General features: G+C 43.5%; 2 protein-coding genes across 3 annotated transcripts; one reads left to right on the top strand and one right to left on the bottom strand.

Moving 5' to 3' along the window:
* The first annotated feature begins 639 nt into the window (after nt 1-639).
* rhpn1 (rhophilin, Rho GTPase binding protein 1) lies at nt 640-11,397 on the top strand. The gene is made up of 16 exons (XM_029147691.3): nt 640-856; nt 1,041-1,131; nt 3,651-3,766; nt 6,411-6,539; nt 7,008-7,083; nt 7,254-7,331; nt 7,479-7,603; nt 7,913-8,079; nt 8,255-8,442; nt 8,514-8,670; nt 8,748-8,867; nt 8,990-9,184; nt 9,261-9,337; nt 9,418-9,564; nt 9,738-9,890; nt 9,971-11,397. The coding sequence occupies exons 1-16, from the start codon at nt 837-839 to the stop codon at nt 10,175-10,177; spliced, it is 2,046 nt and encodes a 681-aa protein (XP_029003524.1). The 5' UTR covers nt 640-836; the 3' UTR covers nt 10,178-11,397.
* Nucleotides 11,170-16,118, bottom strand: atpaf1 (ATP synthase mitochondrial F1 complex assembly factor 1). 2 transcript variants are annotated; one of them, XM_029147692.2, is made up of 9 exons: nt 15,889-16,118; nt 14,245-14,353; nt 14,006-14,068; nt 13,690-13,752; nt 13,549-13,599; nt 13,227-13,274; nt 13,014-13,109; nt 12,830-12,934; nt 11,170-12,668 (listed from the first exon to the last, which is right to left on the bottom strand). In XM_029147692.2, the coding sequence occupies exons 1-9, from the start codon at nt 16,101-16,103 to the stop codon at nt 12,486-12,488; spliced, it is 933 nt and encodes a 310-aa protein (XP_029003525.1). In that variant the 5' UTR covers nt 16,104-16,118; the 3' UTR covers nt 11,170-12,485. The 2 variants fall into 2 exon arrangements, with proteins under 2 accessions (XP_029003525.1, XP_055364223.1); XM_055508248.1 differs by having other exon boundaries at nt 15,885-16,024.
* Nucleotides 16,119-19,936: the final 3,818 nt, after the last annotated feature.

The following is a 19,936-nucleotide window of genomic DNA, read 5'->3' as shown; positions in this document are numbered from 1 at the left end:
ATAAAAAGATAAAATGTAAAAAAAAAAAAAAATAAAAATGTGTTTTTCCATGTTTCTCCAGTTCATGATATGTTTCAGCAATATTGGAATTGCGCTGTAGTTTGTATTGCGCAGGCCTGTGTTACCAGCTGCTGTTTTTATCCATTATCCATTATTAGTAAGGTAAATTGCTTTGCAGAGTTTAATGTCGTGTTCCTGCTCAGAGCTGACAGCTGCCTGCGGTGACTGAGTCAGGAATTTCTGGGAAGAAATAACTAATCATCTGGTCAGAGGCCAAAACATGAGAACCTGGAAACAAACGCTGAAGAGTTTATGGTGAGCGTTAGTCTCTGTCAGACTACAATGATTTTTAATCGAAAATGTGTTATTACTATTGCTTTTGTTGTTGTTGTCATACAAATCACACATTCGTGGTTTAAATGCGTGCTCCAGGCCCAACAGAGTGGGGGCGCACACAGGCCAAAGCCCCGCGGTTGCCATGGCAGCGTACCACATACGAAATGACCGACTTGGGATTGGCCATTTTATGCTGTCTTTCGGTCCTAATCACTCCTCTGATTGGTTCAATGTCATGTCGCTTATAGAAGCTGCACAGTGATTGGCTCGTTGACACATTTGCAGCCCGCCTTGGTGAAAAAGCTGCTGCAGCTGCACACAAATCGAGAAAAAGGCGAGCGGAGCAGGAGCAGGGGGAGGTGGTGTCGGGGAGCCGAAGCTGGGCGCTTTCTATAACTTTAAACTTTATTTCTTCCACTGTCTCTGCAAACTTGGCGGGCTGCTTGTGGTAGCGACCGGGAGGATATGTAGGGACTGTTTGATGGTGTCACTTCTTCACCATGGAGGAACCTGCAACAAGGCAAGAAGCGTGAAGCAGCTCGTTAGCTAACAAGCTGAACTTTAAGCAAGGCTAATGCTTCGGCGCGCTTTTAAAGAGCTTTAAAGCTGTTTTCTCACATTATGGCAGCGTTATGTGAACTTCTGACTGTTGTCCGACTGAAACGCGACACTATAGTAACAATAGCATTTGTTCGTCCCCGCAGAGAGTTTGAGATGTCGCTGTCAGACGGCGCCTCGGACGACGACATGCCGCTGACGCTGCCCACGGAGGGCCACAGCGGGAGCGTCCGAAAGGTGAGAGTCCCAGGTGGACAGTCCTCTAACGAACTGGAGCTCCATGGAACAAGAGCAAGTAACTCCTGTCACCAAACGGCGAAGCCTTCTTTTTATCTCTATAGACGGAGAGGATTGCGTTAAAGCACAACTCCGCAGCATTTCACGACCAAAGCTTCACGTTTTGTATGTGGTAGTTTGGTGATATCTCTTGCTGTTACTAGTAGTAGTAGTACTATTACTAGCCATCATCCTCTGAAGATTCTGCTGCTGCTGTGCAATGAAAGTAATGCACTTTAATTTGTTAAAATCATAGTAATGAAAAGTGACCTCTTGAAATGCCTATCTTGTTTTAACGGAGATAATATCTAAGTAAATGTGAGTCTTTGGGTGAGAAGCAGTGACTGTGCTCATCAGCTTTAACTTCTCCAGGGATCCCCACAGGGAGATTGTTACTGGGCAGCTGCACACAGATGATAACGCTACTATGGGTTTTCAGTGTCTTGTCCAAGGACGACTTGTACAGACACGTGGCAAGAAGAATCTGGGAACTGGGGAAACTTTCCTGTTGTTTGTGAACAAGTGGCTTACCATCTAAGCTAGTCTACTGATTTTACATGTGTAAATGTTTAGAGCTGTAACTCTGTCTTAATTCTCAAGGTGCTCAGATCAAACAAGGTCTTAACATTTTCCATAGACTGAATTTCCAAGCATTCTGAGTGTGTACAACTGTGTGAGTCGTCATTGCAAAGCACAGGGAGACAAAGGTGTAAGTCATAGTCAAAGCTGCCTGATTTCCAAAGCCTGGAGAGGATAACGGTCAGTGATGTCAACAATCATCTCTGGTTCTCTGCCAAAATGATTGTTGCTCAACTGTCCTGTTGAGGCTTGATGTTTCAAAAGAGGTGCTTGTTGGGATTGTTCATCGTCATGGGCTATGAGGTCATCTTCCCAAAAATACTTCATTTCCAAGGCCAAACTGATGACTGCCAGTAAACGTAAAATCCTTGGGACTGATTTTTGATGAAACCAATCACATGGATGCAGTTTTTGTTTGGCACAAAAACACAGTCCGCACAGTTAAATGGGGGGTTGTAGCATAATGCTTTGGAGCTGTTTCACTGCTTCTTTGATGGGATTTTATTTGGGTGCATGGGAAGACATTGTTGCCAGTTCTAGAGCTAGGTCACTAGAGGATCTTCTAGAAACAACGTTAATATTAGGTTTACCCAAATCTTTTTGGTTGACCCAGAATTAAGGTCATAGATTTGCCCTCTGAGAGCCCAGACCTCAATCCTACTGTGAACCTGTGGCAGGAGCTCAACAATAAAGTCCATGTTCAAAAACTGCACAAAACAGATGAGCTGCAACCTTTGGCCTCAATATTTTTTGTTTCTTCTTAGCACATCAGTAAATATCGTAATTCAACGATAGGAGAAGAAACTATTTTGGAAACCGACTTGTTTATGGTCATTTCAATGAAGGGGGCTAATAGTGATCAACTAAAACCCTGGTGTATGTTGGTCAACAGGGATATTGGCACCTTTGTTCCCAAATCAATCAGCAAAATATATTAGTCAGGACCATTCTCATGTCATTTTCATTGTTGAGCACCGTTGTTTAAAGTCTCATCTTTACTGAAATTCAGCAAGTGGAAAATTATGTAGAAGATTTAAGAAGATGAATTTATCTTGTACTATTTGTATTTTCAGTAATTTTGGATTTTTTATGTGAATACTAACTATCCTAAATTATTTGTGGATATCAGGAAAAGTCACCTGGAAACTAAGACTTTTAAAACGGGCCTAAAGGTTATCAGCACAGATGTTGAACGAGCTCCATCCTCCTGCCCTTCTGATGCTGGAGCAGAGGTGGGATCACAGCCAGAACCTAATCCACACAGGTCTTCTGAGGATTAGATGTGCACATGCCAAATAAACACCATAACTGGGTGAAAGCAAAAATGAAAGAAGGATTGAAATTGTCAAACAATGATAAATGTTTGTGCAGTTTGGCTGTGGAAGGGATAGAGAAGATGGTGGAACAAGGAATAAGGCAAGGGAGTGTTTAGTGTGTTTACAGTACGGCCGCTCCATCTGTCAGCTCACTGAACATCTGTTTACTTTAATGTGTGAAGTACTGGTGAACTATGAGAGACTGGTGCTTTTTTAATGTTCAGCTGTGAAGATGCTGTTCTGTTTCTGGTAAAGTGTCTAGTGAAGTAAGAGGTGAATCAATCTTTAGATACAAATCTCTGATATATTACTAGGTTAATATTTTGCTGACAGCGTTCCCCTGCTCTACCAGTCGCTTTTTTTCTGAACTCCGAATACTTTAAGTACTGTGAAATTCTGCTTGAGACGATTGATGCAGGATATGGATGGATAAGTCGTAGTATGGGATGTAAGTTCACTTGGAATGGCTGATGCTGGTTTGGTATTTCTTTAAAACTGACTGTAAATTTAAAAAAAACAAACTCCTAATTAGTTTCCTTTTATTACCGTTGTTTTCCGTCTGTACTTCCTTTCGTTGTCCGTTAGGGCTGCGATCCTCTCGCCCAGACTCAACGCAGCAAACTTCAGCACAGACGAGCTCGCATCAATCAGCAGATCAACAAGGAGATGCGTATGAGAGCTGGAGCCGAGAACCTGTTCAGGTGAGGAGAATGCGTGTCTTTATTCCTAGAGCCAGACCAGCATGTTTTAACATGTTTGAGTGTCAAACAGATAATGAACCTATTAACAAAGTTGTTGAACAGTGCTCGGACCTCATCAATTTCGTTTCTGTTGGCTCCTTTCTCTGCTGGAGAAACTAAATGCTGTGTCAGCATGAAACAGGCAACGAGCCAGGGTAGTTTCTTTTTTTGGAGCAAGATTACAGCAAATAACAATTGGTGAAAAACAATGTTGAATTTCCTCAGATGTTTTCTGAATGGAAAAATTTGAAGTTGCAAGATTCGCATTCAGTTTTAATTTAGTTTGGCACATTTTACAGTCGCATTTCTTTAGGAACTGGTTTGCTTTTCCACAGGCTGACAAATGCTCTGCTGGTACGTCTTTGTGAATTGGTTTGTGTTGGGGTCCAGTGATGGGAAAAGGTCAGGGATCACTCCCTCCAAACGACCAGAACCAGCCAGGTTTACTGCTGCCTGAAAGCGGGTCTCTGTGTGTAAACAGCTTTATGTCTTTCTGCCATGTGTCCATGCTGCGCTTCCTCCTCTGGCGATTTTTCCTCCTCCCATTTGTTAGCATTAATGTGTCGTACACACGTTGAAAACAGTAGCTGAAGCCTGCAAACCTCTGCCGCTTGAATCCCAGCAGGACTAATCAGCCGAATGAGTCAGCTTGGCTTTGTGCTTTTAAGCAGCCGGCTGTCATTCACGCAGCATAATCGAGTTTTACTAGCAAAGAAATTATGGAAGGAAAGAAGGACACGGTGGCAGAACATCAAAGCCTCCTCTCTAAGAACATTAGCGTCATCTTTATCCTCTGCAGCTTTTCTCGCTTTGCTTTGTCGTTGCTCCAGCTCTGCGTGTTTATGCATTTAGATTTTTAACTTTCTTTTTGTTGTGGCAGTTTGGAGCAGGTTTCCAGCATGAATGAGCCACTGTGTAAAGCTTTTTGAAAGCGCGCTTGCGGGGGACTTGCAGCCGCTCCCTCAAACATTCATCACAGGAGTAGGAGGAGGAGCCGCTTAATTAAAGCAAGGGGCTGTGCTGGAATCTAATAAGATCAACACAGAACAAAGACGACTAAGGAGAAAAACTGAAAAAATAATTTAAGAAGAAGAAAATGCCTTAGGCTCATGTAGTGGGGTATAGTTTGACATATATCTGATGACCGGGCTGCATTTGAAGTAATTAATTAAAAACTGCTTGCATCAGAAGACGTGGGAGCGGAGGTGGGAATGATGACTCAGTTTAGGGGGAATGAAACAATCAGCGCTGTGCTTTCTGTTTGGACGCTGGGTCACAGAAACAAAGAGGACCCCCACACAGCCTGCCGGCCTGTGATCAGCTGGCTTTGTCTGCCTCCCGTCCCGTTCCCATGCAGAGATTCCCAGCGGAGCCCTGGAAAGCTCATCCCCCACTTATTTGTCTGGCACCATCAGACTTTTTTCTTCTGCTCCCCCCGTGTCAGGTCAACTGGAATCGTTCCCTCACAACATGTTGCTTTCACTGTATTCACTCAAACCGCCGTAGAACCGAGTCTTGATGTGATGAAGACGGGTTAAGATGCTAATTATAGATGGACTGAGGGGTTGTTACTAATCATGGCCTGTGATTGGCTGATGAAGACCTTGTTTAAGACTGAGTAATCAGATTGCGCGTGCGTGCGTGTGTGCACGTGTGTGTGTGTGTGAGACTTGGTTAGGGATTGACAGATGACGAATGCGGTGAAGGTAACGTGCTCTAACATCTGCGCATCTGGGACGAGTTTAGTCCTATGTTAATTAATCACACTTGACTTTGTTGGTCAGTGATTGTGAAGATGGAAGCAAACAGTTTGGGTTTATTTTATATTTAGTCTCTGTGTGTTTATACAGCATGTACTCATTTTTATCTTAATGTTGACACATTCTGAAAAGTGCAAATTCTTCTCCTTCCACTGGACTGTCAGATTAGTGTTTGTTGCTCTGTAAACCCGGTTATGTCTAAACCAGCACCATAAACAAACTGAGTTTGTATTCGTGAGGTGGGTTGCATAAACAAGTAGCACTATATTTTTATGCTGTATCATGTTATCGCCCTTCATTACTCCAGTAAAACTCCTTGTTCTGATGACTATGACTAACAGACCTGCTTGATTTCCCTCCTCGTCTCACTCATTCATTCAGTGCTGTTTATTAGCCAGTGATTTTCCTGAGCCAGTTGTATTGTGTGATGTTTCATATCGCTAAAGTGTTGTGGTTGATGATTAGGGGGATTGCGTAGGCTACCTTTCCAGCTAACGGCAGTCACCATGGTAACCCAGTGACGCTCTGATTTCCAGGAACAGCGCATGACATTGACCTCAGCCCCCCTCATAGCAATGTGAGCTGGCTTTACTCCGGGCTTAGACCCTCCCCTGGTCTGGAGGGAGAGGCTGTCGGTGAAAGTTGATCAACTGCTGATCAACTAATTACTTACTCAGCTAATCAGTAAAGTAGTAATAATCTTAACACAATGCTTTCTTCTGTATTGTAACAAATATTAAACGTTACATATATTAGGGGTTTCAAAATACTTAATTCTATGTTTACTTTGAGTGAAGGCTAACTGAACCTCGTTGATGCTGGCTGTGATGTGTTTTGTTCTACAGGGCCACTACGAACAACAAAGTGAAGGAGACGGTGGCTCTGGAGCTCAGCTTTGTCAACTCCAACCTGCAGCTGCTCAAAGAAGAGCTGGAGGAGCTCAACAGCAACATGGAGGTGTACCAGACAGACAGGTACAGGGCACCCACATGCATTTGTCCCATTCGTACGTCTAATGAGAGTTGTGTGTTCGTATTCATGCTGTATGTGTAATTATTGATTCTCTCTACCACTTAATGTGCGTGCCTTTTCATGCCCCGGCTGCTACAGCCACAGACTCTTTTCCTGCAGCCACAGGTTGTGGCAGGGATAAATCCTGTGATTAGAGGTTTATGAAGGTCCCTGTGGCGTGTGTGCCTGTCTGTGTTCATTGTACACAGCAGGGGGTGGGTGGGGGCTCTAAGGGTTAATGCTGGGCTTTAGCTGTGGTTATTAGCAGTACTAGAGCCAAGTACTAAGCTGTTCTACATGGCCCAGTGCAACGAGGCCCTGAAGAGCAGCAGGTGGCAGAGTTGACCCTGTGCTGCATTGGTTTTTGATAGAACCAAGGGTGTAAGACTGTACAAAGACACATTTCTTTCAGTCTTTCTTTCTTTCTTTAGTGAAGCTGTCAATGTTCCCCTGATCCCACTTGGCCTGAAAGAAACCAAAGAGGTGGACTTTACAATTTCTATTCAGGTGAATGTTATTTTTTTATTTTTTTAAGCAGTTATATTAAGTAGGAAAAAAGCTCTCCTGAAAGGCTTTGGATTTATTTATTTAAACACACAGTGAAGGACATCTGTCTTCCAATAGTATGAAATAAGTGCAGGCTGCTTTCAATTTATTTCTTTTCATCTCCCCTGCAGGACTTCATTTGTGAGCATTATGGAGAGGACAGCTCTCTCTATGAGCAGGAGATGAAAGAGCTTATGGAGCTCAGACAGGTTAATAAAAACACTTATAAGTTGAAAATGAAGTTTTTACCTTTAGTTTTAGAGATGAGTTCCGGTTCAAAGGAGGAAAAACCAAAGATAGGAAACATGAGTGTCATGTGTAAGCGTATGTTGTTGTTTCTCTGGCCTCTGCACCAGGCCATGCGTACGCCCAGTCGTAACCAGGCCGGCCTGGAGCTGCTCATGGAGTACTACAACCAGCTGTACTACCTGGACCAGCGCTTCTTTCCTCCTCACAGGAACCTGGGGGTACACTTCCACTGGTAGGATGGAAATGTGTTTTATTAGAGGAGCAAACCATCTCTGTGAATGCATGCTTTTGAAAAAATAAGAAACAAGTCTGTGCACTGAAAGTCTTTAATGGCTTTAACACAGTCAACAATTTACCAATATTCATGTTTAAACTGAATAGAGACCAGTACCGTAGGAGCCCATGGGCAGACCAGCTCTGTGCCTCGTTCCAGACGTCAACCTTTCATTTAAAGCCCTTTATACACAGGTTTAGAGGTTTTTTCCCTTTAAGTAGAAACAGCGTAATGTATAACCTGATCTTCTTGTCTCCTGTCTGTCAGGTACGATTCTCTAACAGGCGTTCCGTCGTCACAGCGAGCTTTGGCCTTTGAGAAAGGAAGCGTGTTGTTTAACATCGGTGCTCTGTACACGCAGATCGGAGCACGGCAGGACCGCTCCGTAGCAGCTGGCATTGACCAAGCGATAGATGCCTTACAGAGAGCTGCAGGTACGTGTCGTCTGAACATTGAACCTGTTCAGAATGTCTGCTTGATCATAGCTGTGTATTTTGCTCATTGTATTTAGATCAAACTATGTGTTTAATATGTTATAGAACAAAATGTGAAATAAAATGAAACACATTTAAATTTAATGAATAAATGCATTAATTTGATTATATCCAGGTGCATTTAATTACCTTAAGGAGAATTTCTCCAACGCTCCAAGTCTGGACATGAGCGGTCCGTCACTCTGCATGTTGGTCCGGCTGATGGTGGCCCAGGTGCAGGAGTGTGTCTTTGAGCGTGTCACACTCACCACACAAAACACAGACTTTGCCTCACAACTGTGTCTAGCGCAGGAGGCTGCACGGGTGAGTGCACATGTCTCCAGGTGTCCTGCTGTTATTGATGTCCTGTGATTCTAACGCTGTGTGTCTTGTAGGTGTCAGACGTTTACACATTGGTGCAGCAGACCATGACGCAGCCACTAATGAAGGACTATGTGCCGTTTTCATGGGTGTCCATGGTTCAGGTCAAATCAGAACACTTCCGTGCTCTGTCACATTACTACACTGCGGTTGCACTATGTGACTTCAAGTGTAAGTATAAAAAGTAATAATTATAAAGTGTCCTTGAAGTGGTGCAGAGTCCAACGTTAGTCTTTGCCTCTGTTTAGCAACTGAGGATGATGATGATGAGGAAGCAGAGAAGGCCTTTCTCCAGTTTTATGTCAGCACTCCAGCAGGACTCTCACTCAGCCAGGTTTTACGAGATCCTGAAAAAAGAAGGAAGCTCGGTAGGTTTTCTCACATTACGGCTTTGGAAACATTTAAGTACTTAGTTTTTTAATACTTGGTCTTTTTTCTGTCAGTAGTCTATCAATGTGGTACATTTTTACAAACGTCTATGTGCATATAGGTAAAGCACACCTGCGGTGTGCAGTCATGAGACATGAGGAGGCCATGCGTGTCCACAGCCTTTGTAAGATCCTGCGGAAGATGGACATCCTGCAGGACGTGCTGTCGCTAACTCACAAAAGCTCTTTAGAGAAGTACTCTGAGTTGGACAGAGAAGACGACTTTGATGAAACTGCAGAGGCTCCAGAGATACAGTGTAAGGCGCCACAAAATTACAGTCAGTAATATTTAATGTGCGTAAAAGACTGTAATGAATTATTTCCCTATAACAGCTCACACACATCAGAAACCAGACATCACTCCACCCAACTTCTCTGCTGTCCAAGTTACTGATATCTTCCAAAGACTGGTAAGACTCTCAGGGAGGAGATTCTTCCTGAAGAAACTTATCGGTACTTGACGAGATGATCATGGTTCTGTGTGTTACAGGGACCCTTGTCAGTGTTTTCTGCGAGAGCTCGTTGGGGACCAGTGCGCGTGATCTTGCTAAAGAGGAGAGAGGGTGGACTGGGCCTCACGCTCCGAGGAGACTCCCCCGTGCTGGTGGCTGGAGTGGTGCCTGGAGGCTGTGCAGCAGTGAGTTAGTTTTACCTGGGTGTGACGCTCACACAGAAGTTTAAACAGATTTAATATTTGGTTCAAAAGGCATTTGTGATATCTTTCAGACATTTTATTTTTAGTTTACTACTCATTTGCAAAGACAAATTAAAGTTTGGTGGACGTAATGTCCTTTCCTGGTCCTTGTTCAGGAGGCCGGCCTGAGGGAAGGTGACTACATAGTGGCAGTGGATGGACAGGACTGTAAATGGGCTAAACACGGGGAGGTGGTCCACATGCTGAAGAGCTGCAGCGACAGAGAAGTGGAGGTCCGTGTGGTCACGTTACACTCGCACGACGCACAGGTTAGTGTTTGTTCAGGATGTCAGTGCTTTGTGACATGCTGGGCTGCGAAGTGACTGGAGCCATATCTGTTTGTCACCAGCTGGAGAGGAGAGCCATCATGGTTTCACACTGCGATAAAGAAAACACGCGGCAGCATCTGCTGAGCGGAGCCAAGGGCCAGAGTTCTGCCTCTTTACTGAACTGGAACAGGAAGAAGAAGAGGGAAGGAAGCGGGATCACTAAAAGACTAGGAAGCACTTTCAGTTTGTCATTTGGAAGCATCCGAGACACTGAAGCCATGTACTGAAACAGAACTGCAGACGGAACGCTCAGGGATTCACGGTACAAAAGGACTGAACACAGATGCAGTTAACTCCACTGACTCCTTCTTCTCTTAATCAAACTGATTCTGGTTTAATGAAATGTATGGAAGTGCTCACAAAGGTGTGAGCAGCATGTAACGAAGCACGTTGCTTACGTTTACCTTAGTGCAGTCCTGCTGCCAGAGTTACAGTCCCGCCTCAGAGGCAAAATGTTGGTGCAAATACAAACAAATGTAACCTGCGTGTGTTAGGGTGCCGGCCTTTAAAATGCTTCAACTGATCGTCAGCCGAGATTCAAACTGGTCCGGACAAGGCACCATCAGTATTTTAGAAAACCTGATGCTCATGGGAACTGTTTAATGTGTTTGAGTGTTTATCGATCACCTAGAAAATATTAGGTGCAAGTACATTTACATAAAGTTATGTATAGAAACTAATGTAAAAGCACAAATCAGAAGAAACAAGTATTGTTTTGAGGTTACAGATTTCTGTAACTGTGTCAAACCACTGAAGTGCTCTCGTCTTAAATCAGTGTTCCTGGTGAAGTTGGTTGTTTAAATTATTTAAAGCACTTCAGGTGTGATTTTAATGCACTGTGAATCTTGGAATAGACTAGTCTCTAACGTAGTTTTAATTCATGAATTATTGTTGCAATAATAAGCATTAACACACTGAGAGGTGGCATAAAGGCGAAGCCTGATGTGGTTTGATCCTTGTCACATCTGTTAAGTCCAACCACTGTACTGTATGTTAGTTTAGGGTAGATACTAGGGCCTGTAGCTGATCAGTTACAGAGAACGTTTTTTAATATTTTGATATGGAAATCGTGAAACACTTTTTAGTCCAGCTAAAATGAATTGTGGGTTGTTGTTGTTGTTGTGTCGTCTTTTTAAGGTCATGAATATGGTAAACCAGAGAGGACCAACAAACTCTTTTAGTTTTCATAACAGAAAAACACATTGGAATGCAAGAAAAATAAATCAAATAACTGATTTATTTAGAAAAATGTATTCCAAAAGACAAACTTGATTACATTGGTATTTTTGAAGAACATGTTCTTTCTGGGTTTCCGTACTCGAATCGTCAAATCCTTTGTCCCATGGTTTTGACGGAATGAAAACGGAATTGAAAATTTGCACTGTTCATTTAACGTTTAAACGAGTGAAAAACTGCAAACTTCATCAAACAAAGCTTGACAACTTCAGTGATGTGACGCTTGGCTGTTGCTGACTGACTTAATTTACAACCACGTTTTTGTTTCTTCTAGGGCTGCGACGACGAATCTAAAATAATCGATGAGGGAAATTGATCGATAATGATTTGCCGTTATCGATTAGTCGGCCTGCTCATTTGACGGCGCAGCCCGACGAACCAACCAAGCGGCAGCAGCAGAAAGGCTGCGCCCTTATTTCTTCATATGAGCGTTAAGTGTCGAACAAAGACGTTAACCTGCAAGTCGTACAAAGTTCAGCAGGCGGTTTGTAAATACTACAGCGACAGAGGAGAACGTAAGAATGAAACACTGGTGTCCCGGATGTAGCAGCGGTAACAAACGTTGTTTATCATCACGTGAAGAGTCTTCATGAAGTGCCGCTGTTTAAAAGTTACTTTGTTCAGTCGCGAGCTTCTAATGGCTGCGCGTCATCTCGTTCACTACATGGTGATGAACTCTGCTTGCTTTGTTTATTCATATTTGGATATCGAAGTTTTATTCTTCAAACGCTGGATTTTGTGTTTTTTGGGATTATTTTTCCACACTATTTCCACATTTTTTCTCTACTTAAACTTGAAGGTAAATTACTGTGATCTACAAGTTAGAGTCTCAGTAAATAGACTGGTGGGAACCAAACTCCAGGTGGATCCAGTGAACAGATTAGACGCGCACTAAACGTCTCCACTCACATGCTCTCAAACGCATAAACCAATACTTTCCTGCGTTGGAGTCAACGTTTTCTGAGAAGAACAGAATGTTAAGCTTTATTCTGTGCATTCTAGCAGGAAACTGGTCAGATATTAAAATCAGGTTTCACATGACTTATTGAACATAAATGTTTTGTGATAAATGCAGAACTAACAAAGTCCATCACCTTCCACCTGCTATGGAGCAGAATGCAGTGTCCTGTTACTGACCTCATCACACATCTGAGATGATCAGATCCCACACAGAATTCGAGAAGCAGTTCATACTTTAAGTTATATACATAAGTAGTGAGAGAAGATCCACCTCTTTCGCTGTAAGTTTGAATGCAGACCCACAGTTTCTCAATCAGCTTCAGTCCTGGTCTGGTCTCTTTATGATTCTCCAGTGGACACTGCTGGCCCCAGGCCACTCTGTTCCAGTTCTGCTATCACAGACATGTGTTTGAAGTCTTCTGGGTGATGGTTGAAGTTCTCCACCAGCCGAAACGTCTCTTGCCGCTGTGTGCCGTAGAACAGCTGCACCTGATTGGCCAAGCACTGCGCCTGGTGGACGGTCTGGGAGAGAAGAAGGACAGACTCAAATATAAGCACACTGGCAGATAAAACTGCCTGTTTGTCAAGTTCCAAGCGTGAAGGTTGCCGTTGATGAGGGAAAACATCTGCAGCTCACGTGTAAAGGCAGATGAGCAAAACATACAGTAAGGTAAAGAGCTTACTATGAACTTGGCGTCCATCTCCGCTGTCATGAGGACCACACCCTTCTCCTTCAGGTCTGGATAGTGGTACAGGATCAGCTGACTGGGAGCGTTCTCACCCAGCGTCTGGACATGACAGTCGCTCTGAGTAAGGTTTGCCAAAAATGTACATACGAACAATAAGGCAATTAAAACCTGGGTTTACCTGGACGTTGATGAGGGAGGTGAAGTGGAGCTCGTGTCCAGACCACTGACCCACAAAAAACTCATAACCCTCCTTCTGAGGCAACGCGTACAGGAACTGAGAAGGAAACAATGAGTGTGAAAAGACACAGAATAACTTTACCTCACCAATATTCATTTTAGCCCGAATTAAGACAAACATTTAGTTAAAGTTTGCATAAATCAGTGATCTTACCATGGGGCAGGACTTTGACCTGTGGAGAATCACCTCATACGTCTGCGTCTGCAATAAAAGAAAGGCAGAGAAAAAAAAGATACTTTAGTCAAAGAGAGTGTCAACAGTATGAGCAAATGATGTGAACAAACATTTCAAGGCAAACTGAAGCGATTCATTATTCGGCCACATGGAGGCGCCGTTGGATTAAACAAAATTACGGTCTGTCACACCACCCACTCAAAAACCTAATCTAATCATTGGCAATGCTGAGTATAAGATGGCAAAACGTTGTTTGTTCAGAAGCATGGACCCAACAATGGGAGACGATCTTAAGACTCACCGGGATGACAGCACTGATCGTGTCCTTGGTTGAATAATACTTCATCCACAGCTGAGGAGGGAAGATTTTAACAGGCTCAGATGAAGCGAATGGTGGTTGAGGTTAAACTGAACACAGTTCTGCCACATCTCACACACTCACCTCTGCAATCTCTTCCCCCGTCTTGTCTCTGGTCATCTCTAGGTTGAGGATTGAGCCTAGAGTCTGGTGGAAACATAGGACAGTTGTCAATTAACACAGCACAGTTCGGGTTTGGGCTCAAACCAGCAGACAGAGAAAGAAATTGCAAGACATTAATGCTGCGCATTAATGCTGCTGAAATTCTACTGACTGTGGAGATGTGGCAACATGTAGCAATTTACACCCCATAGAAAAAATTGCTGGTGCTCATCTTGGTTTAATCATGAACATCTGCCTGAAATAAAACCAGACCAGATCAGACTGCTCTTCGCTTTACCTTGTTCTTGGTGAAACCTGCAGACTCGCCACCACTGGAGGCCATCTGGTCTCTCTTCTCCAACTGCAGACAAAAAGTCACATTACGTCAAACCAACCCTTTTCTCCTTAACACTGACAAACTACATACCCCAGTTAACACCATAATGAAAAGATCCCATTTAAATGTTTCTCAGCAGCGTCACAGTTGTTTAGAACCAGAAGGTTGATTTAAACGTGGAGTCACTGAAACTACTTCACCTCCTGCTCCATGAGTCGGACAAACTCCGCCTGCTTGGAGTCTCCGAGCGCCTCCTTCTTGACCTCATGCCGTTTCTCCAGCCTGGATTTGTACTCCTGAGGTTTGGCACTGGAAACAAGTCACGTCAGCCTTCAACGCTACAAAGGATAAATTCTCACACGATTTCATTGGGTGGTGTTCCGTATTAAGTCGCGACCACGTTAACTGGCGACCGACTTCCGAATGCCGCCCCGGTTGCTCTTAGTTACGGCAGCTGTTTGTAGCAGGAGGGAGGCATGTTAGCTGCCCACGCCGATGCCGTGTCCCAATGTTTTCATAGTGTTTAGTCATCTGTACGCGATTTAAGGTGAGTTTTACAAGAAACAACCTGACGCAGTTTGAACGCTGCTCGTGTTATAGTTACGTACGTGGCTAAAGGACAGTGAGGACTGAGTGAGTCCGCTCCTGAATTGCTACGCTCTGCTTTCAATAAAGGATCAAATGTTAAACCTCTGAGTTTTGTCTTCGGGGCATTGACTGAGTTTAATATTCATCAATTATAAATAAAAACATTCACAAACACTGTGAAATAAACAAATTTTAACGGGATTCGATCCCGCGACCACTCCAACAAAAGGAGGCCTCCGTCCACATACGGAACCACTGAGCCACAGGTGGATCGTCTCTCACCGCTCCGCATTAGTCGTATCTAACGAGCATAAGGTGGTCACGCGCAGCAACAGCAGCAGCCGGGTTAACTTGCGACCACTTTGAGTCGATGTTACGATAAATCCAGTTGTTTTTATGAAGTGTTTTCATGTGCTATGTTGTCGCCAGCAGCTGTTGTCGTGTGTCTGTTGTTACTGTGTTGTCAGATCTCACATTTAACTCGTCTTTTGTGTCGTGTTTGTAACAAACGGTCACGGTCACTTCAACGTTGTGCGGAAGCGGAGCAGCGTCTCATTCATACGTTTGCTCTAGTTCTACATATAAGCAGCGCGTGCTCGCTATTGGTTTTCTTGTCCGTGAGCATTTCTGTATGTCATCAAAAGATTTGGTGGCAAAGACAGGACCAATATTAAAACGTCAATGCGCAGCAACGAGGGCGCGAGTTATACAGGAAAGACGCATAGTAAACAATCTGATTGTAACCACTGATTGTGATCTACTCCATATGACATAACCAGAGCCATACAGTGTGAAGACACATTATAATGGACAAAAAGCAAACGTTAATCTAATGTATTGGGCCAATGGTCAGTCAGTATATGCAACCCAGAGTCGCAGGCTGACGGTCGCAAGTTGTGAGCGTAAGATGTGAAGATGAAAAACTATCAGATGCAATATCAACACTGCACATAACTTATGATGATAGAAATGATTCCTCCTGTAAATGAAAAACTGGTGTAGTATTTCTGTCAAACTACCAATTCACCACAGCAGCAATCCCTGACTTTCTATGAAACAGCCCTGCGACCGTCCGCCTGCGACTCTGGGTTGCATATACTGACTGACCATTATTATTATTATATTTCTGGTATATTACGATTCTTAAAGTACGTTACTAATAATACCGCTAATTTGATCAAATCGCCAATTTTTCCATCTTCTGAAAAGTACATAAATATGTCGAAATGGTCGTAGAAGCTAATTAGCTCACCGACCTGCGCAGCTTCTGGATCTTGTCCTGGTACTTGCTGAAGAACGGGTTCTCCTCCAGATCCGGCTCCTTGCGTATTGAGAAGGCTCGGAACTGGACCGGCACCAGCCCTGGGATCAGGGTCCTGATGCCGGTGGCCCTGACCGCTAACATCCCCCGGTACAAACATGACATTTGGACCAAGGCCGCCGCCATCTTCCCATCACTCCCGTCCCACATCTATAAGGGTCCGGCGGGGGACAACACCTAAACGATGGTTCCGCGGACAGGCGATTAAGAACCAGTTGTTATTAAACATGTATTGCACTGTTGAATACGGTATTATATAGTTCAGTTTCACTAGTATTAGGAACTTGTTTGACCATAAACGTACAAAACATGTAGACAAAATAAAATGTACACAAACTACAAGTTTTAAGAACAAGCAGGATCGATATGTTTATATAGAGCTACAGAGGCCTTTGTCTAATAGTTAGATTGTCCTGATTGTGATCAATATTCACACCAGTAGAGGTCACTGCAGACTGTCATTAGAATGTGCCTCAGTATTTATTACAAGGATTGATGACCGTCATCACTGATGGCTCACAACACTGCTTCTCTAACTGAGGCTGCTCCTCTTGTCTATAAACCCACACTGATGTTCATGTCGTTCGCTCATGGTCTGAGTTCTGTTTAGGTTCTGTGGCAAAACATGTTCGTATCACTAATAAACAAAGGCTGCACCATTGACTGGACATCTGCGTCCCAAAACACAAAGGTGTGAATATACTGCAGCTGAGCTTAACCGAACAAATAAATATGCTGAAAAAGTATTTAAATTCATAATATGACTATGACAGATTGTCCGGTTTAATATTTAGTCATCTAAGGAATCTTCTAGCACAGAACCATAACTACACACAATAACTGAAAACAGGGAAGTTCACACTGGCGCGCACTAACATGGACGAAGCTGGACAGAGATGGGATGAAGGTACGTCTGCTCTGACAGGACGTAAAGACACGTTCGTTATTCATCTGAGCGATGACACGTGGGAGGAAGCTGTGCAGGGTTCAGTAGTGCCGACCACAGGGCAGGAGGTGGAAGTGGCTGTGTCTGACTCTGGACCAGGAGCAGCTCATTTCCAATGAACTGGTACAGGACTTGAGGTGATGCGTCATGAAATCGTACTGTTCCACATATGTTAATGTATATACCATCATTAACAGGGGAATGGATCATCCTTAGTCTTGTGTGGTCGCTTGCTGTTCCATTTGCTCCTATTGACACAGTGTAAGTGAAATACTTCCTGATGACGTCTCTATTCTATAACAGCACTCCTGTGATGAATGAATTTAATTATCAAGCACAGACTTGTTTAATGTGGACGCATCCATGCTGTCGTCCCGCGTGGTGCAGACTGACTCACATCTCCGTCCTCTGTGCTGTCAGACACTGACCGGTTTTGAAACCTTCTGCTGGTGTTTTTCTTTGCTCTCACTGACCTGCTGCCCTGCTCCTCCGCCTCCTCTCTGCGTCTCTCGCTCTCTTTGTTATGGGGGGCCAGCGTGGAGGATGTATATTTTATGTGCGGCTCTGGAGGCTTTTACCATTAATTATAGAGAAACACTAAGCTCTCCATTTGCCGGACAGATGTTATTTTTTACTTAAGGAGAGAAAGGGGACTGTTCCATAATTCAGAGGTAATCCCGCTCACCAGAGAACAAATAAATAAATGAATAAATAAATAAAGCAAAAGCAAAACCCACAAACATGTGGTACAGTGCTCCTGCGTGCTCAGACATGTAACGCAGCAGCAACTCACACAGATTTACTCCGTGTTCAGCCTTTAAGTGCCTTCTGTGTAATAAATATGGAACAGCTGCTCTGTCGTTTCATTTTTTATTCAATCGATGTCTCGAAAAGGATTCGACAGAATCACACAAACACTCACATAATGCAGTTTTTTATGACTTCACAACAATGGGAATCTCTCCAAGCTCAAATATCTGTAGTAGATTTAAAATATACATTCATGAAGATCATGGAGACATGGAGCAAAAAAAAAAAAAAATTAGTTACTGATTTGTTAACAATGAGAATATAGATTTCCTTCTCATCTATCAACTTTAACTGAATGTAAACTTTACTGACAGAAACATCAGTTTGCATTTGATACAATGATTTTTTCCTGATTTATATTTTAAAGACTAGATCCCAATTAGGAGGAATGTATTAGTTCAACCCCACTGACCAATATGTGGAGGTCGACCCATTTCAAATATAAATCTTCAGCAGTTAAAACTCATTAACACAGTGTATCAATATATTCTAAGACACCAGAGATTCAAAAGACACTAAATGAGTCCAGTTTTATTTTAGAGCTTCATGTGGAAAAGTGGAAAATGACCTGAAACCCACAACTCGGACGTTGTACGTCGTGCTACTAAACCAAGGACGCAGGTAAAGGTTAAATACACCCATCTGTTGGGATCATCTCAGCAGTGCAGCAGATCAGCAGACAGAGTTTTCCCTTTCAAAGAAATTTAAGTGTGGACACCTGAAATCCTGTTTCATCTCCAGATGTGCAGTATTTACTGCGTGACGCAGCTCAGCCATCGTTTTAGGCACAGGCTCAGTCAGGCCCAGTGTAAAACACGCGTGATGAGGTTGCATTTCAAGCTCTGTGCTTTTGGGGGTCTGGGGACCGCTCGCTTACGCTGCCTCTGGCTGGCTGAAATCGCACCCCTGGGCCCGTGGATGACCTGGGCCCACACCTCCACACACACAGTTCAGCACTCAATGAAAAGGGGTCAGGCTTGTGTGAGGAATCCCATCGTTTTAGAGAGGGATCCCATTAAAAGTGCATGAGTGTGTCTGTCTGGGAATAAAGACACCTGCTATTCTGCTGCTGAGGTGATAGCTGTGTGTGTGTGTGTGTGTGTGTGTGTGTGTGTGTGTGTGTGTGGTGGGGGGGGGGGGGTCGTGTGTGTTATTTATTTATTCATGTACAGAGTTATTAGAGAGTCCGGCAGTAGGTTTCACTCTCTCATCTTTCATGGACACGGAACAGACCTGGTTTTACCTGGAATCTTTACTTTGACCTCTGACCTTCCATTAAACACTTGCCAAGCTTTGAACACACACACACACACACACACACACACACACACACACACACACACACACACACACACACACACACACACACACACACACACACACACACTTCAAATTGCATATTTAAATGTTATTGTAGTTTTTCCATTAAACGCTCTGAATGTGACATTTTGCATTGAGATCCAGAAAAATCATGAGTCCAGCGCTGAACCTGCAGCTCAGAACAGGTTGGACTGAATATACTTGACGCTCAGGGAAGTAGAGAAAGAGCCACAGCACATTTTAAAAATGATACATTTGAAGCCAGTGGATTTAGAATTTAGACACAACACTATTAGAGATATATGACAAAAATAGACAATAGACAATAGCTGTTTAAAAATCTGCACGATGTGAAAACATTTACTGCTGAACTATTTATTAATATTTTCATCAATGCATTTTTTAAAAACTGATATGATTTAATTATTCAGTAATAAAAAAGCACAAACAAAATAGTAATTTATTTTAATATGCATGATTTTGATTAGTATAATAAGATCATCTCCGTAAACAGAAGGTGTTTGCTTGTGGTAAGATAAATTCCCTAAGAGGATAAATGAAGTGTGATCATTAAAAAGTTTATTTGTTTTCTGTTAACGTAAAACCCCACATCGTCCGTTTGCTTCTCATTAACAGAATTGAACAGAAGTGAAATAAGAGTAAAAGCTCCTCGAGTAGCGATAAAGCGTGAGTCTCACCTGAGCTGCGGTCGCTGAGCTTCACACTGTGGCGGAGCGGGCAGACAACGCTGCGGCAGGCGGCTGCTGCGGTTCCTCCTCTGACCAGCAGGCGGCGCTGCCCGCACATGAACCCGGCGGAGCTCCGGCCGCAGCGAGGCCGAAACACAACAGCGGGTCGGAAGCGACCTGATCCAGTGCAGATACGATTAAACATCACAGAGAACGAC

Source organism: Betta splendens, chromosome 4, assembly GCF_900634795.4.
Source record: "Betta splendens chromosome 4, fBetSpl5.4, whole genome shotgun sequence".
NCBI classification, from domain to species: domain Eukaryota; kingdom Metazoa; phylum Chordata; class Actinopteri; order Anabantiformes; family Osphronemidae; genus Betta; species Betta splendens.
This window is presented reverse-complemented; position numbering and strand designations above follow the sequence as displayed.